General features: G+C 38.2%; 1 protein-coding gene across 2 annotated transcripts in view; it reads right to left on the bottom strand.

The window, feature by feature from the left end:
• Positions 1–23,740, bottom strand: part of EXOC2 (exocyst complex component 2) — a 126,623-nt gene extending 102,883 nt beyond the window's left edge. Inside the window, exons 1-5 of one of the 2 annotated variants that reach the window (XM_031049699.2) lie at positions 23,677–23,709; positions 14,309–14,457; positions 8,947–9,102; positions 4,820–4,996; positions 3,294–3,420 (exon numbers count right to left, since the gene is read on the bottom strand). In XM_031049699.2, the coding sequence (XP_030905559.1) occupies positions 3,294–3,420; positions 4,820–4,996; positions 8,947–9,064 (422 nt within the window). In that variant the 5' untranslated portion in view covers positions 9,065–9,102; positions 14,309–14,457; positions 23,677–23,709. Of the gene's footprint in view, positions 1–3,293; positions 3,421–4,819; positions 4,997–8,946; positions 9,103–14,308; positions 14,458–23,676 lie in introns of both variants that reach the window. The other variant, XM_005149925.3, reaches the window with a different exon arrangement.
• Positions 23,741–24,177: the final 437 nt, after the last annotated feature.

Below are 24,177 nucleotides of genomic sequence, written 5' to 3'. Positions count from 1 at the left end.
TTCAGCTTCAAAATTAAAATAAATCCCAATTTGCATAAATTTAAAAACAGTTTAAAGAAGTCAAAGGTGTTACTAAGGAGAGATCCATTATGCTGCAGTCCCATCTCCTAGTATATACAACTGTTCTTCATCATATTAGCCTTTCTTTTAAAGCATTCCCAAATTCTATTCACTTTTATCAGTTCCTGTGACAAATTATTCCAATGTCTAGTAATGTTAATGCTAACATCTTGCTTATCTACTCCCCTTCTTAATCTATAATTGCCTTTTTCTCACTACCTTGTACAACTGCTCGTTACTCACCCATCCCATATGTCAAGTACTTTCAAACACGTGAGTTTGCTTCTATAAAATAATCTCCAATACCAACTAGTTAAATAAATAGCACATGCTCCAATCTTTTAAGCAAATTAAGAAAGCTTCTCCACTGGTTTTCAATTAAAAACAGAATGTTCCATTTACTCTTACAACTATTAACAGTGTGTTGTCACCCACAGCATGAGGTCAGACCAGGCTTTTCCTCTTCCCCTGTATCTTTCCCATTTTCACAATTTAGCCCTCAATCCCTCTATACAATTACTTGTTACATTGACTCGTGTTCCTTTTCTCAAATCGATCATTTTCAACCCCAGTACCTGCCATAAACTTCATGCTTCATTTCCAATAAACTTGGAGATCAATGAACAATAAATAAGGCCCAAACACTTCCCTATTTCCCCCATCGCTCCACAAAAAAAAAGGTTCATTCCTATCTGTATTTACATATTTGTGACTAGATTACACAATACCCAAACTAATGCTGTTCTTGTTTCTGGGGAAAAAAAAAAAAATCTTAATCTATCACATTGTCATGGGTTCAGCCGTAGCAGTCATTTTTCTCCTTCTTGTAGCTGGTGCAGTGCTGTGTTTTGACTTCTGGGCTGGGAACAGTTGCTTGATAGCGAGCATGTTTTGAGGGTGTTTTTGTTCAAGGCCTTTTCTGAGCACATGCTCTGCCTGGGAGGAGGGGAGGCTGGGAGGAAGGAGAGACAGGACACCTGACCCAGGCTAGCCAAAGAGGTATTCCATACCATAGCATGTGATGCCCAGGATGCAACTGGGAGAGAGAGAGAGAGCTGGAGGGGTGGAGCTCTGGAGGAAAATGGAGGAGGTAGCACGTGGTGCTCGGCCGGGCAGGGTGGAGTGAGTTGTAGGTCGGTGGCTGGTGGGGTGTTGTATTCTTTTCGCTTGTTATTGGCTTTATCATTATTATTTGTAGTAGTAATGGCAGTGGTGATTTGTGTTGTGCCTTAGCAATTAAACTGTTCTTATCTCAACCCGTGGGGGCTACATTCTTTGGATTTACCTTCCTAACTCTCCGTGAGATGGGGGACTTGGTTTAAACCACGACACACATTGACACTGTCTTACTGTAACCAAGAACTACCAATTTTGGTTATGAGTTCAAATACTACATTAGAAGTTGTGTTAAAACCAGAACAAATTAAAATTAACTGTTTCATAACCATTGTATTTATAGAAAGAACTACTGTGAGAAATCTATGGATAGAGGACTATGCAACAGAACTAGTTACCTTGACTTAGATAAAATATTGGAAGAGTTCTTACAGGGTTCAGAAAATACAGGATTAAACCAGAGAATAGTAGTTTTAAACGTCAGCCAGTCTCAACTGTTTCTTACAGTGTTTGAGAAGATACTATATGGGCTTTGACATTAGGTGCTTCATTAAAAAAAGTAACCATGCAAATTAATATAGTGTAGTTTTAAGAGTTGCTGCCATAAGAGTAAGAATTTATTTTCATGCAATGCCTATAGAATACATCATATTTATTGAAGAACTAAGTACAAAAATCCATGGAGAAGCAAATGTATAGGGAAAGCATTACTAAAGCCCACATTACTCTTTCATCATCACCAATAATAGCTTTATTACCAATAACTTTTTATAAATGGTTGGGAAAAACATCAAGAAAAAACCTCGTATGTACTGAGACAAGGAAGCAATAGAGGAACACTGTCAAATGCAAAGAACTTAATAGCTAGGGTAAAGGAATCCACACCATGCCTACAGAATAACAAGCAACCATGCTGCCAGAAAAAGTAGCAACTTAAGAGAATCAGCTAACAAGACACTCACTACTAGTTGGACAGTGCAGCACTGTGGTAAAAAGGATTTCATTTATTTGTTTCTTTTTTATTTACAAAGAGGGAGGGAGAGTGAAGGAAAGAGAGAAGTGTTCTAGTAAGATGCTCTAGTACTGTCCACAGTCCTGGAATCCACATTCTAACAGGGCTGGAAAACTGAAGATTAAAGTATCACCTGTCAGAAGTTACAGCAGAAGCTGGAGAAGAATACTTACAAAGAGAAAAAATCTTCAGCTTTTTACAAAAAACTGAGTTAGTACTTTGAAAAGAAAAAAAGAATTCATATTCAAACTAGGAAAGAAATGCACAGCCAGACACTGGAAGGTGATGGCAAATCCAAAATAAATCCCATTAAGATTTTGGGGAAGTGCAGTTTCCCCATTAGAACAAGGTAAAAACAGATACTACAGATTTTCTCCAATGCACTACCCCTCACAAAGTATTCAGCAGATGAGACCCCTAGTAATAGTTTCATTTTAAACAGCCTTTGGTTTAGGTAGAGCTGGTATCCTGAACAAGAGAAATGTTATTCCTGATGCTAATTCTGGGAGCAGGCCAGGTCTGGAGCCCTAAGAGTGTCCCATTTAAAGCCCTCTAATTCCATTTATCACTCACTGTAAAATTTCTGTTTCAGAAAACATTGTCATGAATTTTACTATACTTACAAATGAAAGTAAAGAAGTCTGTAGGCTTGAAAACAATATTAGAAATCTAATGAAATACACTAGCTGATGTGGTAAATCACATTATCAGAACAATTTTAGCAAAACATGAGAATCTAAACATCCTTAAAACCCCCACAAAACTCAAATGCAACAGTATGTATTCCATAACTACAATGTGTAAGTCCAAAGCCCGAGGTTATTCACCAATCTGCAAAATCTTAACATCACTGGGGTTCAACATATTAGGCTTTTAGATTATCTACAGTTCTAACTAATAATCCAAAAATTAGGATAATGAAAAAGGATAGAACATGCACTAACAACTCTTTTTGAGTACCAAATGGCACACAACTAATGTATTTATTTTTAAATCTTTCCCTGCTCTGTAAAGCATCAAATTTTTCTAGAATTCACAAAGGCACACATAGAGGAAAAAAAACCCAAAACACTAAAAAAGTGGATTAAAGGCATTTGGTACTCACTTGTCTATCTCAATACCAAGCGGATTTGCTGGACGTAGGGACAAGGGGGGAATCCCTTTATTTCTATCAGTGCGCATGTCATAATAGTTCATTTCATCCACCCAGACAGCAGACTGATCCAAGATACCTAGAGAAAACAAAGCACAGATCCTTGAAACAACAAGGGCAGTCCAGCACCATCAACTTCTAACATACTGAATTAATTTGAAAAATCCTGATAAATATAAAATGCATGCCTAGGTAATATTATTGGAAGATACATGGCAAAACAACCTGGATGCAATTATGCTATATTATTTTATTATAGCTGCTGAAAAGATATTCGTGGCTGGGCATCAGTCATTACCCTTTTACAGAGTACACAGTTTCATGCACATTAAGGGCATTTTCCTGATTACAGAGTATTAGTATCCTTCATTCCTCCAAGTATTCTGGTATGTGTCCAAACCTTGTCATATAGTACTTGCAAAATGAGAAACTACCTGGAGGTCATCTTGCTTGCATATTTTAGGGAGGATCCCTTTTCTGTGCAGTCACTAGCCAAAAAGCAAGTGGATTTTGGCCATGTACCAAAATAGATGACTCCAAGGACACAGAACTGACTTTGTTTTCAAAGCCTTAGCTTAGACAATGTGTAAAGGTGAGGCACCATATGTCTTGGCCTTTGGCCGAAAATGCAGCCAGCTCTACTACTGGCTATGTCCTTTTTTTAACACACTCAACAACACAAGAAGCAACACCACCTTCACACCCATTTTCTAAAATATCCTTTTTTCCCATCACCAAAAGCTGCACTGTGTAACACTTGCACGTAGCTCACCTTTCTATTATTAAGAACCTAGTACAGCTTGGGAGAAATTATGTGTTATTTCACTGCCACTTGAACCACAGAGAACAAAAGCCTAAAACAGCTCATGTGAGAGCCCCTGTGTTAGAAAAGATAATGATCCAACCTCATCGATGAGGTGTTCTGAAAACAGCATTTTCAATCCTGAGGGTATTTTAACTGGATTCAAGATTAGGCAGAGGTCCTAGACTGCTTGGCAACATTATTTCAATGGTTAAGCATCTCATGAGAAATACTTAAAACTCTCCATCTTGCAGGATGGTTTGAATTACAAATAAGAAACGTCAGTGAGGACTCAAAAGATAAACAATCAGCTTAGGATTTAGGTATAAAGGTTTATCTTTTTTAGGTTTATATTTTGTATTTATCTAGTACACTTAAGGGTAGTTACTGGATCTGTTAGGATTTTTTTTTTTAATTTTGAAAGTTTAGTGATATTCCTTATAGAAAAATAAAGGGCTACTTTTCATTAGTCATTGAGGGGCTTATTAATTTCACATATAGCATGAGTTTATCAAAGTATGTAGTTGCACCTTTCATTTATACACTCTGCTTTTTCAAAACTGGATATCGCCCTGAGGTGGATGGATCCCTTTTAAACATACATTTTATCTAAAATGCACTCATTTATATATGTGTGTAGCAAAGAAAACAGATAGAATTTGAACAAGAAAAATACCTATTTTTTCAGGTTTAAGCAGTTTGAAGGAAACCGTTGAAGTTCCTCTGCCACCAGACTTTGTAGTAACAATAATGTCTCCTTTGTCATTTTTAGCCTGTCCAACTCGACACACAATTTTGCTGGCAGACATCCACTCAGCAGTTAGCAGACAGTTGTGCCCACAGATTGTTAATCCTGAGAAAACAAAACAAAAAAAAAACCAAAAATCCTATTTGAATAGAAGTATCTTTTGAAATTCTGTAATGCAAATACATTTATGATGCTTCATCTATTTTACATACATATATGACCCTTATCCTGTCCCTTACAGCCAGCTACAGCAAAAAGAGTCACAAATTCTTTTTTCAGATGTTCCCTAGGTGACTTCAGATTTTTTGCTCTATTAACACTTCATAAGCCACGTGCAGTGCTGCTTGAAGTCATTTTAATCTCTTGTACCAGTTACAGGTTACGGCAATTTTTACTTCATCATGTACAATCCATCTTCTGTCTGCAAGATACCAGAGAACTGCTGTTCAGTACTGTACCAATGTGAAACTTCCATCAAAATTGCATGAAACATTTTCACAAGTTCACTCTATATGACTTTGCAAAATATTCATAATGCACAACATTTCTTACACCTTATTAGTTTAGCGGTACTTTTGTGGATGCAGAAGGATTTTCTGGTAAAAAGAAAAAAGTATTAATTGGCAAATATTCTGCCCCCATCCCTTCTGAACAAAATCCATGATGCAAGACCAATACTGCTGAATAAATTGCCCTTCCTGTATGAAAAAATAGACATGTAATGTTCATCTATTTCCTCTTCAAAACTTTCTCTTGACAAAAGTTCACATGACAAACTAGGAAACAAAAATGTAACATATTTTAGCCGTGAAGCTAATGGAGTGTTTTCTCAGATCTAGCACAATCACGAGTTTTGTTGTCCTGAAAAACTGAGTAGAATCTAATTTCTATAGTATCTATTTAGAGAATAATTTCATTAGCTTCTTCTTAAATAACATTTTGCCTTATGTGCAAAAGGACAGGGGCATACTGGTTTGTTGGCTGTACTGGAGTATAAATTAGTCAGGCATAGCAGTTCCTTCCCTGTTGGCTTGGCTTTTGTTTTTAATTTCTAGAAAGCTCTGACCAATTTAGAAAAACTCTTACAGGCAGAAAAAGGTCAGCATATGTGGCTCAGTACCAAAGCTTCACACTTCTCACAATTTAAGTCTCTGACATTACCCAGCAGACAAATTTGGCAGTTTTCGTGGTTGTCAGACATAAAAATGCCCTCTCCCTGCCAAAAAACTATTTTGACAATGAAAACCAAAAAATAAAAACCAGAACGGCACTGAATCATATTAAAACCGAAAGTAATTTTACTTGAGCAAGGACAGTAGATTTGCTATGGTTTGGGTTTTTTTGTTGTTTTTTTTTTGTTTTTTTTTAAAGATGACTGAAAGGAGGGGGGTGTGTGAAATAGGATACACACCAAAAAAAGCCTTAAAATAAAAAAAAAAATTGGTTGTTTTTATTTGCAGCATTTTAAGCAGGCCAGTTTTTATTTTTCAGAAGGGAAGAATAACCCACACATTTATGATGCATGGGTTTTAATCTTGGGTTATATGATTACATGTCCTCTGGTTTTATGCTAACAATTTCTCCAATGTAACAAAAAATAAAGATTGAAGTAGGAAGTAAGACTAATCGAAAGTGTTTGAACCATTCATAAAGACATTTTCACCCTAGAATTTCTAAGGCTGGAATTCATGCTTAAATTAAGTAATACTGTAAAATCAAGATCTGAACTATAGCAATTTAGAAGGGTAAAAATGTTTTAACTCTTTTGAAGATCCTTGTATCAACCTTTTTCTACTCACCAGAGGTTCCTAAAGCTCTCAAGAGAACAAGATCTCACAAGATCCAAAATGGAAGGAAACAGCCTAAATCAATGAAGTCATGCTGGGGGAGACCTTTTGATGGTATAGATACAACTTTTTCTCCAAAAAGAGAAAACTTCCCTTTAAATAAAATCTCATTTTAATCTGCTGCATGGTACAAAGATCTTTGAGAATATTATAGTCAGGTTCTAGCTTTTGTATATCTTTTAATACACAGGCACAAGTAATTCTCTTATGAGACTTTCCAATTTCGGTTAAGCTTATATATTGACAATTCTATAATGCTACAAAACTTCTTACAGCTGCAAATGTCTTAAAAACTAAACTTTGAGAGAACAAATGTTACAAGTACCTCCTGGATTTGACTTTTTGTACCATAAGCTATAGAGTTACAAATAAAAAAAGTTTATTTGGTTTCAAAGATACAAAGAGATTACTGGAAGGCTCTCTCAAATGAAACAAAAAGGCATATTCTTCTATTATGTAATATTTGTTTTATATATACAAAAGTTTCTTGATTTTCATTTTACTCTAATGCATCTCGATCAGCAGACTCAACTTTATGAAGCCCTCACTCAAGCTCGCTTCAATCTCATGCCTACAAAGGGTCACTTTTGCAACTATTTCCATTCAAGTCAGAGGGAATATTTATATGCCTGATTTAACCATTAAAAAACAGTCCTTACATGTCTGGGGCTTTAGTCACTTACTGGAGAAAGCTGAGAATTGAACTAAGAAAAAAAAAATAAGGCAATCCATTACATTTTTTTTTTTACCTCAAAGCATGAGATTATTGGAAGCTATGGGTTAGAAGCATTACTCTAATAAAAAATTAGCAGGCAGCTATAATACTGAAGCACAGCTTAGGAGGTGTCTTCTTCCAAGAACCTAGCATTGATCACTTCCAAGAGGCTCATACTAACAAACTAATTAGGTTGTCTAAGTCCGTTAATCACACAAATTTACAGAAATATACTCACCTCTAATAGTGTTATTTGACTATTTCTCAATAAACATTCATTAGTGTACTGAAGCTTTGTCTAGCAGCTCAGGAAAATACTGCTTCCCCTTTTGAAAGGCAGCAAACTGAAGGGGAAAATTGCAGGGGAAATTTATAGTAGTTTATGCTTGGCCATGTTGTTCATTCTAGTGGCCATTAAGAGAATTCAGGAATCTTGGTTTACAGGAATTAAGTGAAAAATTGTTTCTAGCAATCACAAACAAAATCCCAATGGACTTCAAGAGAGTCATGACTGCACAACAGATCCTGAACACTGCTGTAACCAGGATGATATTCACCCAAAACTGGTAACAAAACCAAAAGAGATTCTCTGAAGAGCAACAAGAAGGGTCAAAGATATGTTCAAAGATACGTGCAGAAAATTTAAGTATGCTAGGACTTTACTGTTAGGGTGGTGAGGTACTGGAATGGGTTGCCCAGGGAGGTAGTGAATACTCCATCCCTGGCAGTGTTCAAGACCAGGTTGGATGAAGCCTTGGGTGATATGGTTTAGTGTGAGGTGTCCCTGCCCATGGCAGGGGGGTTGGAACTAGATGATCTTGAGGTCCTTTCCAATCCTAACTATTCTATGATTCTATGACTTTTCAGCCTGGAAAAGAGGCAACAGAGCAGCGGCAATTCAAGATCTGTATGGTCAGAAGAATCAGAGAAAACTGCTTGTTCCATCTTCAAACAAAGGAGATGCGGTTATTCAAATGAAAATGCCATGTTAAAATCAAAACAGCAAAGGAAATGGTTGTTCACTAATGTTTAGCTAAATTATTGAACCTGATCTGTCATAAGTGTTGCAGTTAAACAAATTAACTTTTACACTAATTCAAGGAATAGAAATGCTCAGTGACTTTCTCAATATATTGAAAACAATTTATGATGGAAAATTTCTATGCTGAAATTCTCAGTTCCTGGTAAAGTAAAAAAGGAGCATCTCATTACATCCGCCCTCTCCTAGTACACTCCCACAAGCATTCATTCTTAGTGTTCAGTGCAGGATGCTGAGTCAGGCTAAGGGTTCATTTAGCAAGGTATGGTAATTCTGATTAGTTACACATCAGGCAAAATCCCTGAATTTACAGATTCAAGTGCATATTTGTGAAAAGGGAATTCCTCATACCACTCAACACAGATTTTACATTGCAAAATAATTATCTCTAACCACATCCTAAATGCTAAACACTACAGCCTCAAAAGAAGCAGGGCTTTTTTTCCAAACTTACCTATGAGGTCTGTAGGCCCAGTCCCCAGATTTTCTCCTCTAATTGTCACTTTCGTCCAGGAGATGCCTTCATTGGGAGAGATACCAGTGACAAGTGGGGGCTGCCGTGCTCGAGACATGATGTCGATTCACTTACTGAAAACTGAGTTGCTTTTATCTGTTCAGCAAGAAACAATCATTTAAAAACAATAATTATGTGAAAACTATTTAAGACCTTTGAAGCTGTTCTTCAAAAATGGTAGAGAAAATTTAACATAAATATGGAACCCCACTGAAAACCTTTTTTGCCACAGTCATAAACCAATAAAGAGTTCCACACTTCCATTTTTTAAATTACAGTTCTAGTTCTGAACTGTAAAGTATATTCAGAAAAATATTAAACCCTCAAAATGCTTACTGAAACTACATACATACACTCCAAATCACTTATAACAGAATTCAAATGAGCCTATTAAATCTTGCATTAGAAAGCTATTATTGTGTTCCTCAGTAAGTCTAGAATTGCTAAGCTAAGTAGACCATGACTATGTATTCGGATAACTTCCCCATCAAAATCAGACTTACTGGCACAGACAGTCCCATGGGAAGAAGCCCCCAGCACTTATTTGTATAAAGAATCAACATTTATATAAACTGAGAAAATTAAAACATTACTTACAAACAGTATACTAGCAGAGAACACCACCAAAACAAATAATATACCAACAGATCAACAAGAATGTACATAAAATTATTGAAGAACCACTTTGAGCATTCCTTTGCACCCAAAATCAGCTCTGTAAAGAAACAGCAATATGCTAGGGATTTATACAGCCTACCTTTAGTTTACTGTGCAACTGATCACAGATTCCTATGCCTTATTATCAGTTTCCTTTGTGCAGCTTTGCAGCTATAACAAGCAAATGAATATCATCTGAAGCACATCAGCTTCTCCACATTTGTAACACTTACTAAAATTAGAGCCTGCCTATAGGTACAAAGATCCTACAGGAGTGATAAGGCAGGCAAAAAAAGATTTTTAAGGACTTCCATGGTAATTTTGCATCACCTATTCCATTTCATGCCTCCTGAATTCTTCCACTAAGACTCAACAACATCCTTAAAATTCCCAGTAAAAAAGACCACCTGGTTTTCTGAAACCTTACAAAGTTACCTGTGATCAGCTTCTAATAGGAATTCATCTGCTGCCGCGGCCAGGTGGAGGGGAGAAAACACCGATACGATGTAGGTTCACAAAAGCTCCGTTTATTGATTACAAGGCTGCTCTTAATATACTGTCTTACACGCAATCACGCATTACTTGATTGGCTGCTTCACTTTGCCCGCGAGAGGTACACGCTCCACTTTGCCTCTCCTGATTGGTTTCACACCTTCGCTTCAGCTTAGCGTTACATCATGCTTCTGGCATCTTGTTATTGCGCTCCTGTTTTGCTGACCTTGACGCTTCCTCTTCCAGCCTGGGGCCAGAGGTTCACTTTCTCACAGCTTGCTGCAAGCCTGTTAAAGCGCCCATGCTCGACCCCCAACAATCTGCATTGGACAGGTAAGAACCAAAAATAACCTATAGGAAGAAATGTTTATTTCTCAGAAAATCTAGGAGTGATGAAATAGGTCAGTATTCAAAAGCCTTAGGTATATACATAGAATGCTTTACTGTACACCATTTTAAAAGTTCAGGTTAGTAAAAAATATGTAGAATATAAGCCAAGCTTCACAAGGCTTCTCTTACTTATTTTTATTTTGGATCAAGGTATGTCTTCTATTTTTACTTGCAAATAGTCAGCACCATGAAAGCCAGAACCTCTGTCAATCATCCCTAACAACAAACTGCAGTAAAGTTGCAGTTTCCAAGCATGTGCCGTTAGGAAGTACCAGAATTAAGCAAGCTATCTTTGTTTCAGCTGCTTCTGCATATATAAAATATATTCATTGTATCTGCAATACAACATGCTTCTACACAACCTCCCCAAATTTTTCAGCATTACAACAAAAATCTGCGATAAGGATCAAATAAGTTTGCACTGGCCAGTTTTATTTCATGTTCTGAAGTTGGAACATGCACTGAAAACGATGGATGCCAAGAAAGGCAAGCATAAGAAGGAAGATCACATGGTGAAAGCAATCAAATACTGCCCCCAGAATGGGATCCTCTATCTATACCACAGATGCATAGCAGGTCTCCTATAAAACTTTACAGTACATTTTTTTCCCCTCTCAGTTTCTGGGTGCCCAACTTCAGAGCTGACAGCCACACCTGTAGTCAGTCTGAAATGCAATCTGGACACAGGGAATGCTGCAAAACCCTCCAAAATATTCAGGTCGTATATAACCACCTCAAGTCTATAAATACATGTGATCTTAAATGTCTGCTTCTCAGTTTCACGTATTTAAAATAGCAATGCTACCACACACTTCAAAAGCTATTTTGAAGACAAATTCATTAATATGGAAGAGGCATTTAGATGCTCTGAACACCACAGAACTATTAATATCTTCAGAGAACTTTTGTGACAACCTTTGAAGAGCGTGCAATTAATAAGAGATGCAGATTCCTGTTGAACAAGTAAGGACATAACGTGAGCCATGTCCTGGGAAGTCTGGTAAGAGCCCATGATAATACACACAATGTGTCTGGAACTAAGGTGGTTTGTTTTGGTTTTCTGGTTTTAACTGTTAAACCTCAATTATTTCTCGACTGGTTAATTTCACCACATTAAAAATTACATTTTGAATAAAACATTAATTTCCCAGGCTTTTGCAAGCAAGAAACTTGAAAAAGGAATTAAGGTATATAGCATTACATGGATGTTCTTATAATTCTGTATGTAAAATACTGTAACCTTTTTTTTCCATGAACCCGACAGCTAGCAAAATGAGGAGTCAACAGATGCAGTCCATAATCTCCAGCACTAGAACAGCACTGAAGGAGAGGACTCTATCAGCTGACAGCCACTTCCAGCTATGAAAATGAAGGCTGTGCTTTGACAGGCAAAGTCCTCCCTCCTGCTCCTTCATGTCCTACTCATACCTCTTTCCTAGCATTGATTTCCTCACACACACATGCACACAGAGACAGGCAGCCTCTGCCTCACTTCAAAACTGAGGCCATGTCCTAGTCCTGCAGCCAAACTATTTCCTGCCCCTATCCTGCTGATTTTCCCTCTGACCTCTTATCCAGACGTTCGAGCAGGCAGGGGAGGGCTGTTAATATCCCAATTCTCCTTTCAAATCCAGACACCTCGATAATTCCTCTTCCTTACCTTCTCTTCCTGACCCCAAGCCTACTTGTCCAGATAGCCCATCTGCACTATTATTAATCTACTTCCTCAACACAGATGAAAATGATAGTCCTGATCTTCTCTCAAGATCCCTAGTCCTGGAGTCACAAGTTTTATCCAGGTACATTCAAAGCTACATTGCCACAGTATCACCTGACAAAACAATGAGCAGCACAATAGAAATAAGCTTCCCATTTCCCATTGCTAAACCTAATATTACCTCGACCAATCAGAATCAGAAACTGCGGGGAAAGGTTTCTTTATTCCCATAAAATTACAAGAGGCATATGCACAGCTTAGACTTTTCAGAATTTGAAGTTTCCTCTGGAGTCCTGTGCAAAGAGGATGTTAGGGAAGAATCGGGTGCCTAAGTTTAAGTAGAGCAAGGAGGACAAACTGCATCTATTCCTCATGATCCTATGTAGTCTTTGCAGCTTTTCTCACAGACTCTCAGCAGAGCTCAAAGATAAACAACAGCTGTAAATAAATTGTTGGGTTACCTACCTACATAGACACTTGATCACTTTCTGCAGGAAGCAGTATGTATATAGATACCAGTACATAAAATACCTCTTTTGGCCAAATTTTTCAGAAAATTCTATGAGAAGTTAATCAGTAACACAGATGTAAAAAAGCTATCTTCAGGAACTCAGTGATAATATAAAGAGAAAGAAATCTTGGGGAAAACAAGTAAAATAGAAGCTACTTTGGTATTATTTGGTTGACTGTCATCCCCTCCCACCCCCCACAGATGTTAAAGCTCCTTTGGACTGTTTCTTTTAAAATACCTAGGCACACAGGTAATTGCCTTGAATCAATACCAAAACTCAAAAGTAATATTACAACATATTTTTCTGGATTTCAGAAATTGGCACTAGATCCCCCTTCATGATGAGCTAAATAAATGTAATAAAAACACTGAGCCTCCTGAGGTCTAACATTTCTTCTAAAGTATTTCCATACTTACTGCAGAATTGCTTTAAAATACCTCACTGGAATGAGAATACCACAGTAAATCTCAACACATTACAAAAGCACTACAGAACTCTATTATTACTTTTAAATAGCCATTGGTTTCATTTATTTCAAAGAGTAAGTGAAGGAACTGTATGGAATCTGCCCTTATTACAACTATCAAACAAGTGCTTGGGAGCCTTCAATTTATTTATAGTATTCCTTCTCCTTATCGGGAGCATGTCAATTAATTAAAATGACCAAACTGCTTATTGGGAAGCCTAGCCAGTATACTACTGCGGCACAAAAGCAAGTTAATATATATATATTTAATATTTAATACAAAGCTAAAAAAACTGTTTATTACATTAAAAGGTACAATAATCTAATAGGAGCATTTGTTGCAATTCTATAAATTGCCCTAAAGAGAAATTGTACTCTGTACAAATATGTACTATGTATAAAGTAAGGATAATATTAAGTTTAAAAATCAAGTTGTTTCTTCTGTGGAGCCAGGCCCACTGAAGTAGTGCTATCAAGACTATCTTTTTACTATGGACAATCCTGGACACTAAGAGAGTCCTTCTCCTTCTCTATACCTTCCCACCCGTTTTTTAAAAACTTCACTTCCTCACAATATCTCCCCAACAGTTTAACAAGGATGACATCTGTTTGACTGCTCCCATGGTCCTGCACATATTATTCTATTATTCTGTCATAATTCTTGTTATGGAAGTGTAAGGGGTTAGAAAGCCTCTGCAAAGACCACCTACTACAAAGCCATCTTGAAAAATGCCCTTCATAAACATCATCTTTGTCTTTACAAGAGCTTCTCAAATAAACTGTCCTCTCACAAGGTTTGCTTAAAAAAAAAACCAACAAAATCCAGACAATTCTGAGCATTACAAGCTTGCTAAAGAGGGGAGGGACATCTTCATTCTTTATCTTTAAAAAAGCCACTTTAGAAACAAATAATGAAGAAATTAAATACAGCCCAATGTCAGGGAAAATATGAGTCTAGCTACTTTTTTGACTTCTGCAAATCTTCAGTTAGTTTAGAGTTCTTGAACAGGTTTCCCCATTGAACAGCAAGCAGAGAAAAATAAAGTAAAATGGCAATAGCTACCATACCTGTTCTGTAAAGCAGAGTCCTGTTTACCACTCTGGAAGTACCACCAGAATATAAGTGAACAACCGAAGTTAAGGATTTAAGGACATTAAATTGGCTAGTAAGTTCAAATCCCACAGAAAAATTACAAACATCATGAAGGCATGGAACTCTGGAAAACAAGTAACAACGAGGTGTCACCTCACAGATTTCACGATGGAAAAATTAGTAGTTCGAATGTTTTAAAAAGGAGTTTGACTTCTGAAGTGAAATTACAAGTTGGTTCCAGTGACAGAATTTTCAGTAAAGTTAAAGTTTTCAGCAGTACTTTGTCACAGACACTGAACTTACAGACTGTGTCAGAGAAAGACAGATTCAAGGTCAACACAAGTGCCATGGTCATCTAGCAAAGGGAATCTAAGCTGTCAAGAAGAGAAGAATGAAAAAGCCTATTTGTCATTGCTGAGAAAGTGCAAGCGACAAGCAAACATGCAAGTCTTCAGGTATCAAATATTTGTTTGCACTCATATGTATGTGACAGAATACAATTTTAAACATTTTGAGCAGCAGAAATGACCAAAGCATCACCAGTGTTCAAACTGCAGTATACCTCAGAGGATGTTGTTTGCTCTTTAAAAAACAAAGCAACTAACCTGAAACTAGTAGAAGGTGAGGTACTCTTCTCACACTAACATCACAGCATTAAATGCTTTACAAATGAACAGATTTATGAAATGCCCTTTTTTAAACAAGCAATAAATACTCAGATTCCAGAACCTAGGTGATGGCCTTTTCACCTTCAGCTACACAAATCTGTGCTTCCACTAAACAAATCTAATAAGTTGTTTCACTAGAAAACCCAAAGAGTCCCCTAAGTACAATGCACTACAACAGTCAGTAAAGGGACACACCAAATGACTTCAAGGATGATGACAAAACAAGAAGTTTCTTACATGTTTGTGCTGTAAATCATTACAAAATAATGAAAACCACTATTGCAACCTTTTCTGCGCTTTATCTTCCCAACAATATAAATTCAGACAGACAATCTACATAAACCAAGATTTAAAAGCATCCAAAAAGCAGCGCTGTGAAAATAACTGACATTTATTAACCCCTCTGGAGATCTTCAGTGCCCTAGAATTTCCACAGCCTTCAACACTGCATTAATAATACAAAGTCCATTCCTGCAAGCCTGCCAGAAAAGACTGGGAAGTGAATAAGCTAAACAATGCTGAAATTCCAAGTGATATTAAGAATCTATGCATGTTTATTTAAATAATAAAAGAAGACTTATCAATTTAAACAAGTAGTGCTCACGAATCATACATTTGGGGGGAGAAAACCTCTTCAAAACACAACTAAGCTACTTATAATGAAAAGATGAACAAACATAAAAAAGGGGGTAATTTCGCCATCACACAGGAAAAACAAAGCCTCATTTGTCTTGCCCTGTCATATCCGGCATGTTGATTCAAGCCAGTATTAACGGTGACAAACATGCTAATCTATAGGACATTATGTGCCAAAATCAGTTTCAATTTGGGAAGATGTGCAAGTTTATGATGGAGATGGCAAATGACAAAAAAATGAAAGATTTGGAGTATTAAATGACATAATACAATAGTGTTCTCTTTTTAAAAGGTCTCCTGTATGTTCCAGTCATGAAGAGTGTGCTTGAGAGTTTTAGGGTAAGCGAGGACAGCAGCTTTACTTTCACAATAGCTATACTCGACTATTTCCCCAGTTATCTCGGAAGTCCTGCTTTCCTTAATCCAGCAAGGTACATCTTCATGGCTCTGTATCTTGACAGAGTGAAAGCAAAACAATCACAGCACTCAGTGATGCCATCAACATTTCTAAATCACAAGGGATTAAAAGGCTGGACCCGAAGCAGATACTGCGAGAGCCCTGGGCAGAGGAGTTCAGCGCCTGTCGCAGCCTGGGCTGCAGCTGCGAGGGATTGACACCGCTAACTGTGGAACCCGGCTCAGGAGAAACTCCGGGCGCAGTTCCGGCATCCGAAATAAATTAAAGTAAACAGTGTTGCTCTCTCTCATCCACCCTGTTAGCAGCCTCTCGGTTGAGCTGGAGACCACACACCCAGACCACACAGCACCAGCTGAACTCACTCGCACGCAACATCTAGAAGCTGTCACTCTGCGGAGGTATGAGGAGGAAAAAGGGGGGCAGGAGTGCGAGTGTATGTGTATGTAAGTTTAGAAAAGCTGCTTGCTCTCTCCTCCTATCATTACAGCTGGTTATGTTTTGTGTGGTTGGGAAAGGAGGGAAAGAAGAGAGGGATAAAAAAAGGCCTATAAATCCCACTAAGAAAACATACTGGTCTTGGCCTTTTGGAGTAATGATTTGCACTCCTCCTGTACTAGTTTAGTAGTTGATGAAGGGCTAACAAAGCATCCATTTAACATCAATTAACCTTCTATCTATCACATGTCAAAAAAAGATCCAGACTAGTATAAATCCATCTCCTTGTACATATTAAATGACCACATCTTATCAGTTATGATGTACAGCATACCTGTATATTGATGAATTTTTACTCCCAGAATTTTGACACATTGTTTATTTGGGGAGAGATTCCCCACAAAGAACAACTAACTTCACAAATGACATTACAGCATCAAAATGCTGGATTCTCCCACAAACATTTCACTGTAAAATGAAGTTTTGTTCCTAAGTATCTTACACCATGAGCAACCTGAAGGAAATTAATGATCCTACACAGAACACTGAGTTTATGATCCATCAGCAAGAATTAAAAATAGCAAACTTGTAAAATAGATTAAAACAAACATTAATCTGTAATATAGATGAACAGTGACTTTTAAAAGGGGAGAATTCTTTGTTTCTTTCAGCTCAGAAAATCATTTAACTTGCCAATTATATCACCTGTTTAAACAAAAAGCTGAATAAAAGGTCTGAAGCATTTAAAAATCTATTTTAGTCAGTCTACTTTAAAAAAAAAAATAATTCCTTTCCCTGCACTCTGCTACCTCCTGGAACACACCTCCTCCATCAAACTCACCAGCACACTAATTTAATTTAATCCACATACACAGTCTGAACAGCCAGAACCACACAGTCGCATTTCACCATAACTCAGCTCAACATCAATTTACCTAAGTGACAATGACAATCTCCAAGTGCTACTCTTAAACAAAACCACTGATACTATGATAATCCAAATGTCAATATTAGCCTTATAAACTTGGCTTAGGGCATTTTTGTTGGGAAAAAAATTAAGAAAAAAGATTTCTAAAAATATTTCACCTTATCAGATACATTTTCAAAAGCATTAGCTTTAAAATTTCATACCTTCAAACTGAAAATAAATAATTTCCCCAACTTATTAATTAGGTCTACATGCTGGTTTATACCAGTTCTTGAACACTTTTGCTAGTATATTCAATGTTACAACACCAATTCATTACCAAGACTCAAGTTAAAACAATTTAAGTTCTCTGAATGTTCTAGTCATTCTGTATTAGCTAAAAAAAGAGGATAGTGCAGAAAATGTAATTTAATAAAGTTAGATGTTTCTCCCATAAATTTCCACTATTTTCATTATAAATTGCATTACAACTCCCCAGAAATGAAGTCATATACTTGGTTAAAATCTTCTGTGTTTACTATGTGACACATCACTATAATCTAGCAACGTTGTGAAGAAAAGCCTTAAACATCCATACATAAACTTGTATATAGAAAAAATCTCAATTCAGCTTTACAGAAAATCATATCATAAATGGCCATAAAACTCCCATTAATTTCTGAATTCTCACAAAGACCATACTTTCATACATCTCTTCCTACCCCCAACATCCAGCAAAGTCTGCTTCATCTAAAAATCATTCTCTTTATTGTCTGCCAGGATAGCCTTTCATCCCTCATTTATTCTAAAGTTATTCATAATTTTCTGTGCATTATTATAGTTATTAGGAAAATGGCAAAGCACCTTAATACCCTCATCATTCCTCTATCTTACGTTATTCACAGGCAGAAATTTGAAAACAATACTTCAAGCATCAAAAACTTTCAAATATGTTTATGCAAATGCATTCAGAAAGATACAGAAGTTCAGAAAAATAAACTAAATGAATCCCAATGGGATGAAACTTTTTTTCCTAGAGAAAAGAAACAAGACACCACAGAATTTTCCTAAGCCATGTAACTATACACAATATTCTTTATAAAAACACTATATAACCACTGTAATTACACAGTTCACATGGCTGAAATTTAACTAGGGTGCTTGTAGGTAGGATTGCAGCATTAAATTTAACATTTGCCCTGTGACATTTCTGGCAATTCTTTTTGATTCAAAAAATTCAGAAATATTTAAAAGATGAGACATGCACTTGCGTTACTGATATTTTGCATTTTTTATGTTCTCTGCCAAACATGTCTTTCTCACCTCTTCGCACATGGAAGTACTCAAGCCATCCACTGTAGCATCTTTCTCTGTGCACATGGCCAAACACATGCTAAAGAGTTGCACTGTCCGAGAGCCTGCACACAGGTATTTTTCTGACATATTTCAGCCTGCCTCAAATTTCATTTCCACTCATCTGCCTAAAACCCCATCTCGTGTACGGAACTATCATGCTTTCATAGGAGTGAAGTCGTATTGTGAGAAACAAGCTTCCCTGCCTTCTACAATGATGGAAAGGAAACATGAGAAAAACCCATCAGCTACATACACAGCTCCTTCACTTTTTGCCAAAAATCTGATGTTCAGTTTTCCAGCAAGAAGCAAGGTATATGTTAAAAAGATTTGAAGTGTCACAAGACTCTCAGAATTCTTAAATAGGAAATTAATTGCTTTTACAATGGAGACATTTTTAGAATTATCTCAAAATATCAGTTTAGTTTGTCCTTGATATAAAAGTGGGCATTTAAAAAGGAACTCAGCACAGCCCCAAATCTTTAAATACTACAGGCTTTTTGATGAACTTCCAAATACAGGGTACATTGCTTTTTGGTTACCCACATAGTGAAAGAAATAATACAAATTAAAATCTACCTAAAAATCACTGATTTATATTGCAATCTGATCCACAGATACTTTTACACTGTCAGAGTCCCACTGGCTTCTGCACAATACAGCCCAAAATCTACCTTTGAAAATTAAACCAAAAATCTGGGAAACTGTAGTTGCCTTATGGTCAAAAGAAAAATCAGACCCATTAAGGCCTTGGTGTCTCAGAGATTGTGTTTCCCTTAAAAACAAACCAAACAAAATTAGAAAGGAAACACAGGCTTTCACACCTATCACTGAGTTCAATCCCAGTGTTTTCCACTGAAAATGCTGAACATACTATCTGCAGATTAATGAACAACTTCTGTTGTCAAAGAAAGGCTATACAGACCAACTTCCTTTTGAAGAAAGGGCACTAAATACTTCTAAAATAATATAAAAAGTACAATTACAATTGTTCTATAGGAAGGAGGGAGGGTGTTCGACTTAGTGTTGTTTAAAATATTAAATACTTAGCTTACCTTTCCGTGTGCAAAGCACATAACATAGCAATCACACAGTCCTTATTTTTGGGCATTTCTCTCATTACTCAATTTTCTAGGAAAATTGCTTCAACTTCCTTTTTTATTTTTTCCAGGACATCACAAGAAACACATTCTCCCTCTTGTCCCACCCTCCTCCTCTAACTTTTGAGATCAGAAGAACAATCCAGCTGCTTTTGAACTGAAATACTGACAAGAAATCTGTAAAATAATTTTCAGGTTAAGGTACAAAATTTTAATCAGCTTTATTTTAAAACTGATACTTTGCGAGCTGTAAACACAGACTTTTGCTTTAGTGTTCAGCGCAAAAGAAGAAACATCTGACACAATCGAACTAAGCATGTACTGCCTAATCATCCCTCATCCTACAAGCACCTTTACAAACATGATTTCCCCCATTACCAAGCACCATATTTCTCTCCTGGGAAAAGTAATTTGAAAGAAAATGTTGCATAGCACAGATTTACAGAATGTAGGTGGTCCAAGGCACAAGGTCAAAGTTAAGCTGAAGAGCTAACATCTGACTTTTGCTAGAAGGTATTAATTTAGCTGTTTTCAGATTTTGAACTTTCAGCATACTTGTAAGTACAGGAGTAGATTCCACTCTTACTGAAAAACTCACACAGAAAATTAATTCAGTGTAACACATACAGCCTTCCCAGTATTATTTTCCAGTCCTTCTCTATAAAATGAAGTACTACAAATTTCTCCTGTGGAAGATTTTCTCTGCCTGTTTGTATAACTAAGAAGTGATACACAGTCATTCAAAATACAGGCAGGTGTCTGGCTGTGCTTCACAGGCTGCTTTGTCCTGGAGTACCAAACTGTAACTGTAGATTATTTCATTAATACTTCCAATAGCTGTCAGAATCCATGTTTTCAGTAACACCTTTTATATTCAGTCTTCTGCCACCATCCTATTGCAATACTACTACTCAAACCTTTTGCTTAGTTTCAAGCACAATGCTAAAAAACTTCCTGAATTTGTAGCTACATTTATCAGTACATGGAATGAAAATGATTAATTATGGTTTAACATATCTAAAAGTCTTCATCGCTAAAATATGTCAGCGGCCTCTGCCTTTCTAGTCAACCCACTTATTTTGCTTTAATCCAGTTTCACTGTGAAAAGCAGTGTAATAAAAAGCTTACTGTATCAGTGGATACAGTTTCTTTTTAACAGGAAATCAGGAAAGCAAGCAGTGGGTTACATATCTTAACATCTTCATTGTCTGTTTCTACCTCAAAAGCTCTCAATAGCTAGAGAAACACTGCTCATTCACAAGAAAACTTACAAGTAAAAAAAAACAACTGAATGCTATAGATTCAAAACTTAGTGTACAGTACCTTTTGTATTGAAGAGGAAACAGCTTTCTCCACACAATATCCACCACTCAAGGAGCAACGGGATAAGTATTTTAGTTTAAAGACTTCTTTTTTTTAAAAAAATTTTAAGTTCATGACTTAGAACTTTAAGTGTTTTTTAGAATTCATTTGAAATGTCCATTAACTTAGACTGCTATTCAGCACTAACATCTGATCAATTACAGCATTAAAAAAAATCCAAATTATCATGTCTGTAAAAATATTGTAATTTATTGAACAAAGGCCATGAAAACAAAAGACAACTTTACATTTTGTTAAAAAACAAAAAAACACAACCCCCCAAAAAAAAAACCCAAACAAACAAACAAACCACAACCAAACACCAAAACAAAACTAAACCAGCACAAGTTTGATTGGTAACACGCTTTTAATTAAACAGTTTCACCTCTGACACATACTTAAGAAAGTTAAGTTTTCCATACAAAAGCCCCTCTTACCATTACAGTATAAATTAATGGTATATTCGCTGATAAGTCATAGTAGTATCATGAGAATAATTGCATCCTGGTTTAAATTATGTTTAAGACAACAGCAATCCCATCTAAGTAAAAACATTATTTCCAAGGGTGGGCATAAATCACAAATCTGTAAACTAAAGCTGTCCATGGGAAAGAAATCAGCAGCAGGACATGCCTTCTGCTGCTGCTGGGTCAGTGCAAGCTGTGATAAAAACTACAGAAACAGAGAACCAAGAATTACAGAGCTTTTCTCCTTCAGGTAAGAAAAAGGTAAAGCAAGAAAACTGACCTGTTCCTAAGCCACAAGTTTGTTTGGAGTTTACATTAAAAACCCCTAAACAAATATAAGTCCTTTGACTGTTTTGACAACTTTATCCAAAGCAAAAACAAAACAAAGTTTACAGTAATGAAATGCACACAGATCACTAAAGGATAAAAGAGACTGTTTACTTATTTTAGAAATTATCAGAAAGCCTGGGAAGTTGAACTGAGATTACAATTTTAAACTCAAATTTAAAGAATGAATACTTGTAGTTTAGATTTAATATTATGTTCTACCAGAGGCAAATGGCTTAGTATTTCACTGGCTTCCCATTCAACACCTTTAAGCATATGGCTAGAAGCCGTTATTTCACAATTGCAGGAAACTGAAAAATTGGGGGGGGTTGGAGGGACAGGGAAAGCTGCAGTGTTGAAGGAACATTTTTCTGAAAACCAGTAGAACTGGGCTATACTAGAAAACTCAATCTGGGAAACAGGGTCATCCCCAATTTCAGACATTTACACCCCTTGATATGAATTGCTTTCAGGTTCCTCATTAAGCTACAGGAAAGGCAGGAAGGAAAGATTGGTCACCCAGCTGATGGACCCTTCTGGACTGCAAGGCAGTCAAAGTGCAGGAGAAACGTTGAACTGGGTAGGAAGTTAAAAAGAAAAAAAAGGCACAGAGAAAGGGTAACACTTCAATGCCCATGAAAGCAACCACGTCTCAAGCAGGGTATGTTATTTTGACTTGTGCCACATTCTTTACTAGGGTACTTTCTTATAATACTCGCCTAAGTACATGCTCACTTGGGGAATTATCTCCAAAACTTGACGGTACCACTGAATGCAAAGTTTAAAAACAATAAAACCAGACCTACAAATAACCAGCTCTTCAGACCTCGCCTCTCCCCTGCTTATTTCCTCTACTCCACCACCCAGCAGACCCAGACACCAATACTTCACTGAGCTGAACAATTTAAGACGGTTCTAGACCAGATTCGTTTCACCGCGTAACCAAGCGGGCCCGGGAGCTCCCCAGACGCGCTGCCAGCGCTGACAAACAAACGCAGAACCCACCGAGGCACTGACTGCCCTGCCCGCTGGTTTGCGGGGCCGATCCCACCAGCACTGAAAAAGGCTAATGCGGGGGAGACACCGCTCTCTCCTGCCCAGGTCAGACTTCGGCAGCCACCCACCCACTGGCAGGACACCATGTGCCTCCCAGGGTTCACGGCTGACGAGAACCCCTCTGCCCGCGGCTGGGGGAGAAGGGAAAGGGAACCGCTGCAGCCGAGAGGTTCCGCCTCCTGCCCTCACCAGGTGGCTCGGCGGGGCCCGGTGCCCAGCCGCCGTCCACCCCTAGTCCCTGACCTCGGGCAGACGAGGGCCGGCCCGTTCCGGCGGTGATAGGCCGGTATGAGCGCGCCCCGGCGGCGGGGCCGCAGATACCACCGGGAGGCTGAGAAGCGGCCTCGCACTGCGAAACAGCGGGAGACCAACGACATCCCCTCACCCCAAAGGCCTTTACCGGCAGCTCCGGCCCCCGGGGTAGGGGCGGGGCCTGGGAGGCGACACTCGACCCCGCCCGGCGGGCGAGAGCCTCTACCCCCCGGGAGCGGAGGAGGAAGAAGGGGGGGGAGACCGAAGGGAGGGGAAAGGAGCCGGAGTTGTCCCGCTGAGAGCCGGCTCCGCAGAGCCCAGCGGAGGAAGAGCGGGGCGGGAGGGCAGACACTGTCACTCACCGGCCGCCGCCGCGTTCGTATCCGGCATCTGGGGCAGCTCCGCTCCCGGCAGCGCCTCCGCGTCCGGCCGGAACAGGCACCTCCAGCCGCTGCCCGAGGAAATCGATGGAGTGCGGAGCCATCGAACGCCGCTCCCAGAGCCCTTAAAGGCACCGCCTCCCTCACCTTCAGTCTCCCTCAATCACGTCGTTAAGTGGGTGGCGGTAATCTCGTGGAAGAGGAGCAAGGGAGAGAAAATCGTAATAGCCATGGTGACAACAGCGGGGAAAAGGACAGTAATAATGACAAATGATAACAGAACCATCCTCGAGCTCTATACCCAGGTCCCCTCGGGCAGAAACTCACCCAGCCGTGGTGGCAATGTGGGGACCCACGGGCTGTGGTGTGAGGGGAGGCCTGGGAGTGCTTGGAAGGGTGATGGAGAAAAGTCCAGGGCGGTGACAGCAGCAGCTAATAATGTACGTCATAGAATCGACTAGGTTTTAAAAGACCTTTAAGGTC

The sequence above is a fragment of the Melopsittacus undulatus genome, chromosome 1, assembly GCF_012275295.1.
Source record: "Melopsittacus undulatus isolate bMelUnd1 chromosome 1, bMelUnd1.mat.Z, whole genome shotgun sequence".
NCBI lineage: Eukaryota > Metazoa > Chordata > Aves > Psittaciformes > Psittaculidae > Melopsittacus > Melopsittacus undulatus.
This window is presented reverse-complemented; position numbering and strand designations above follow the sequence as displayed.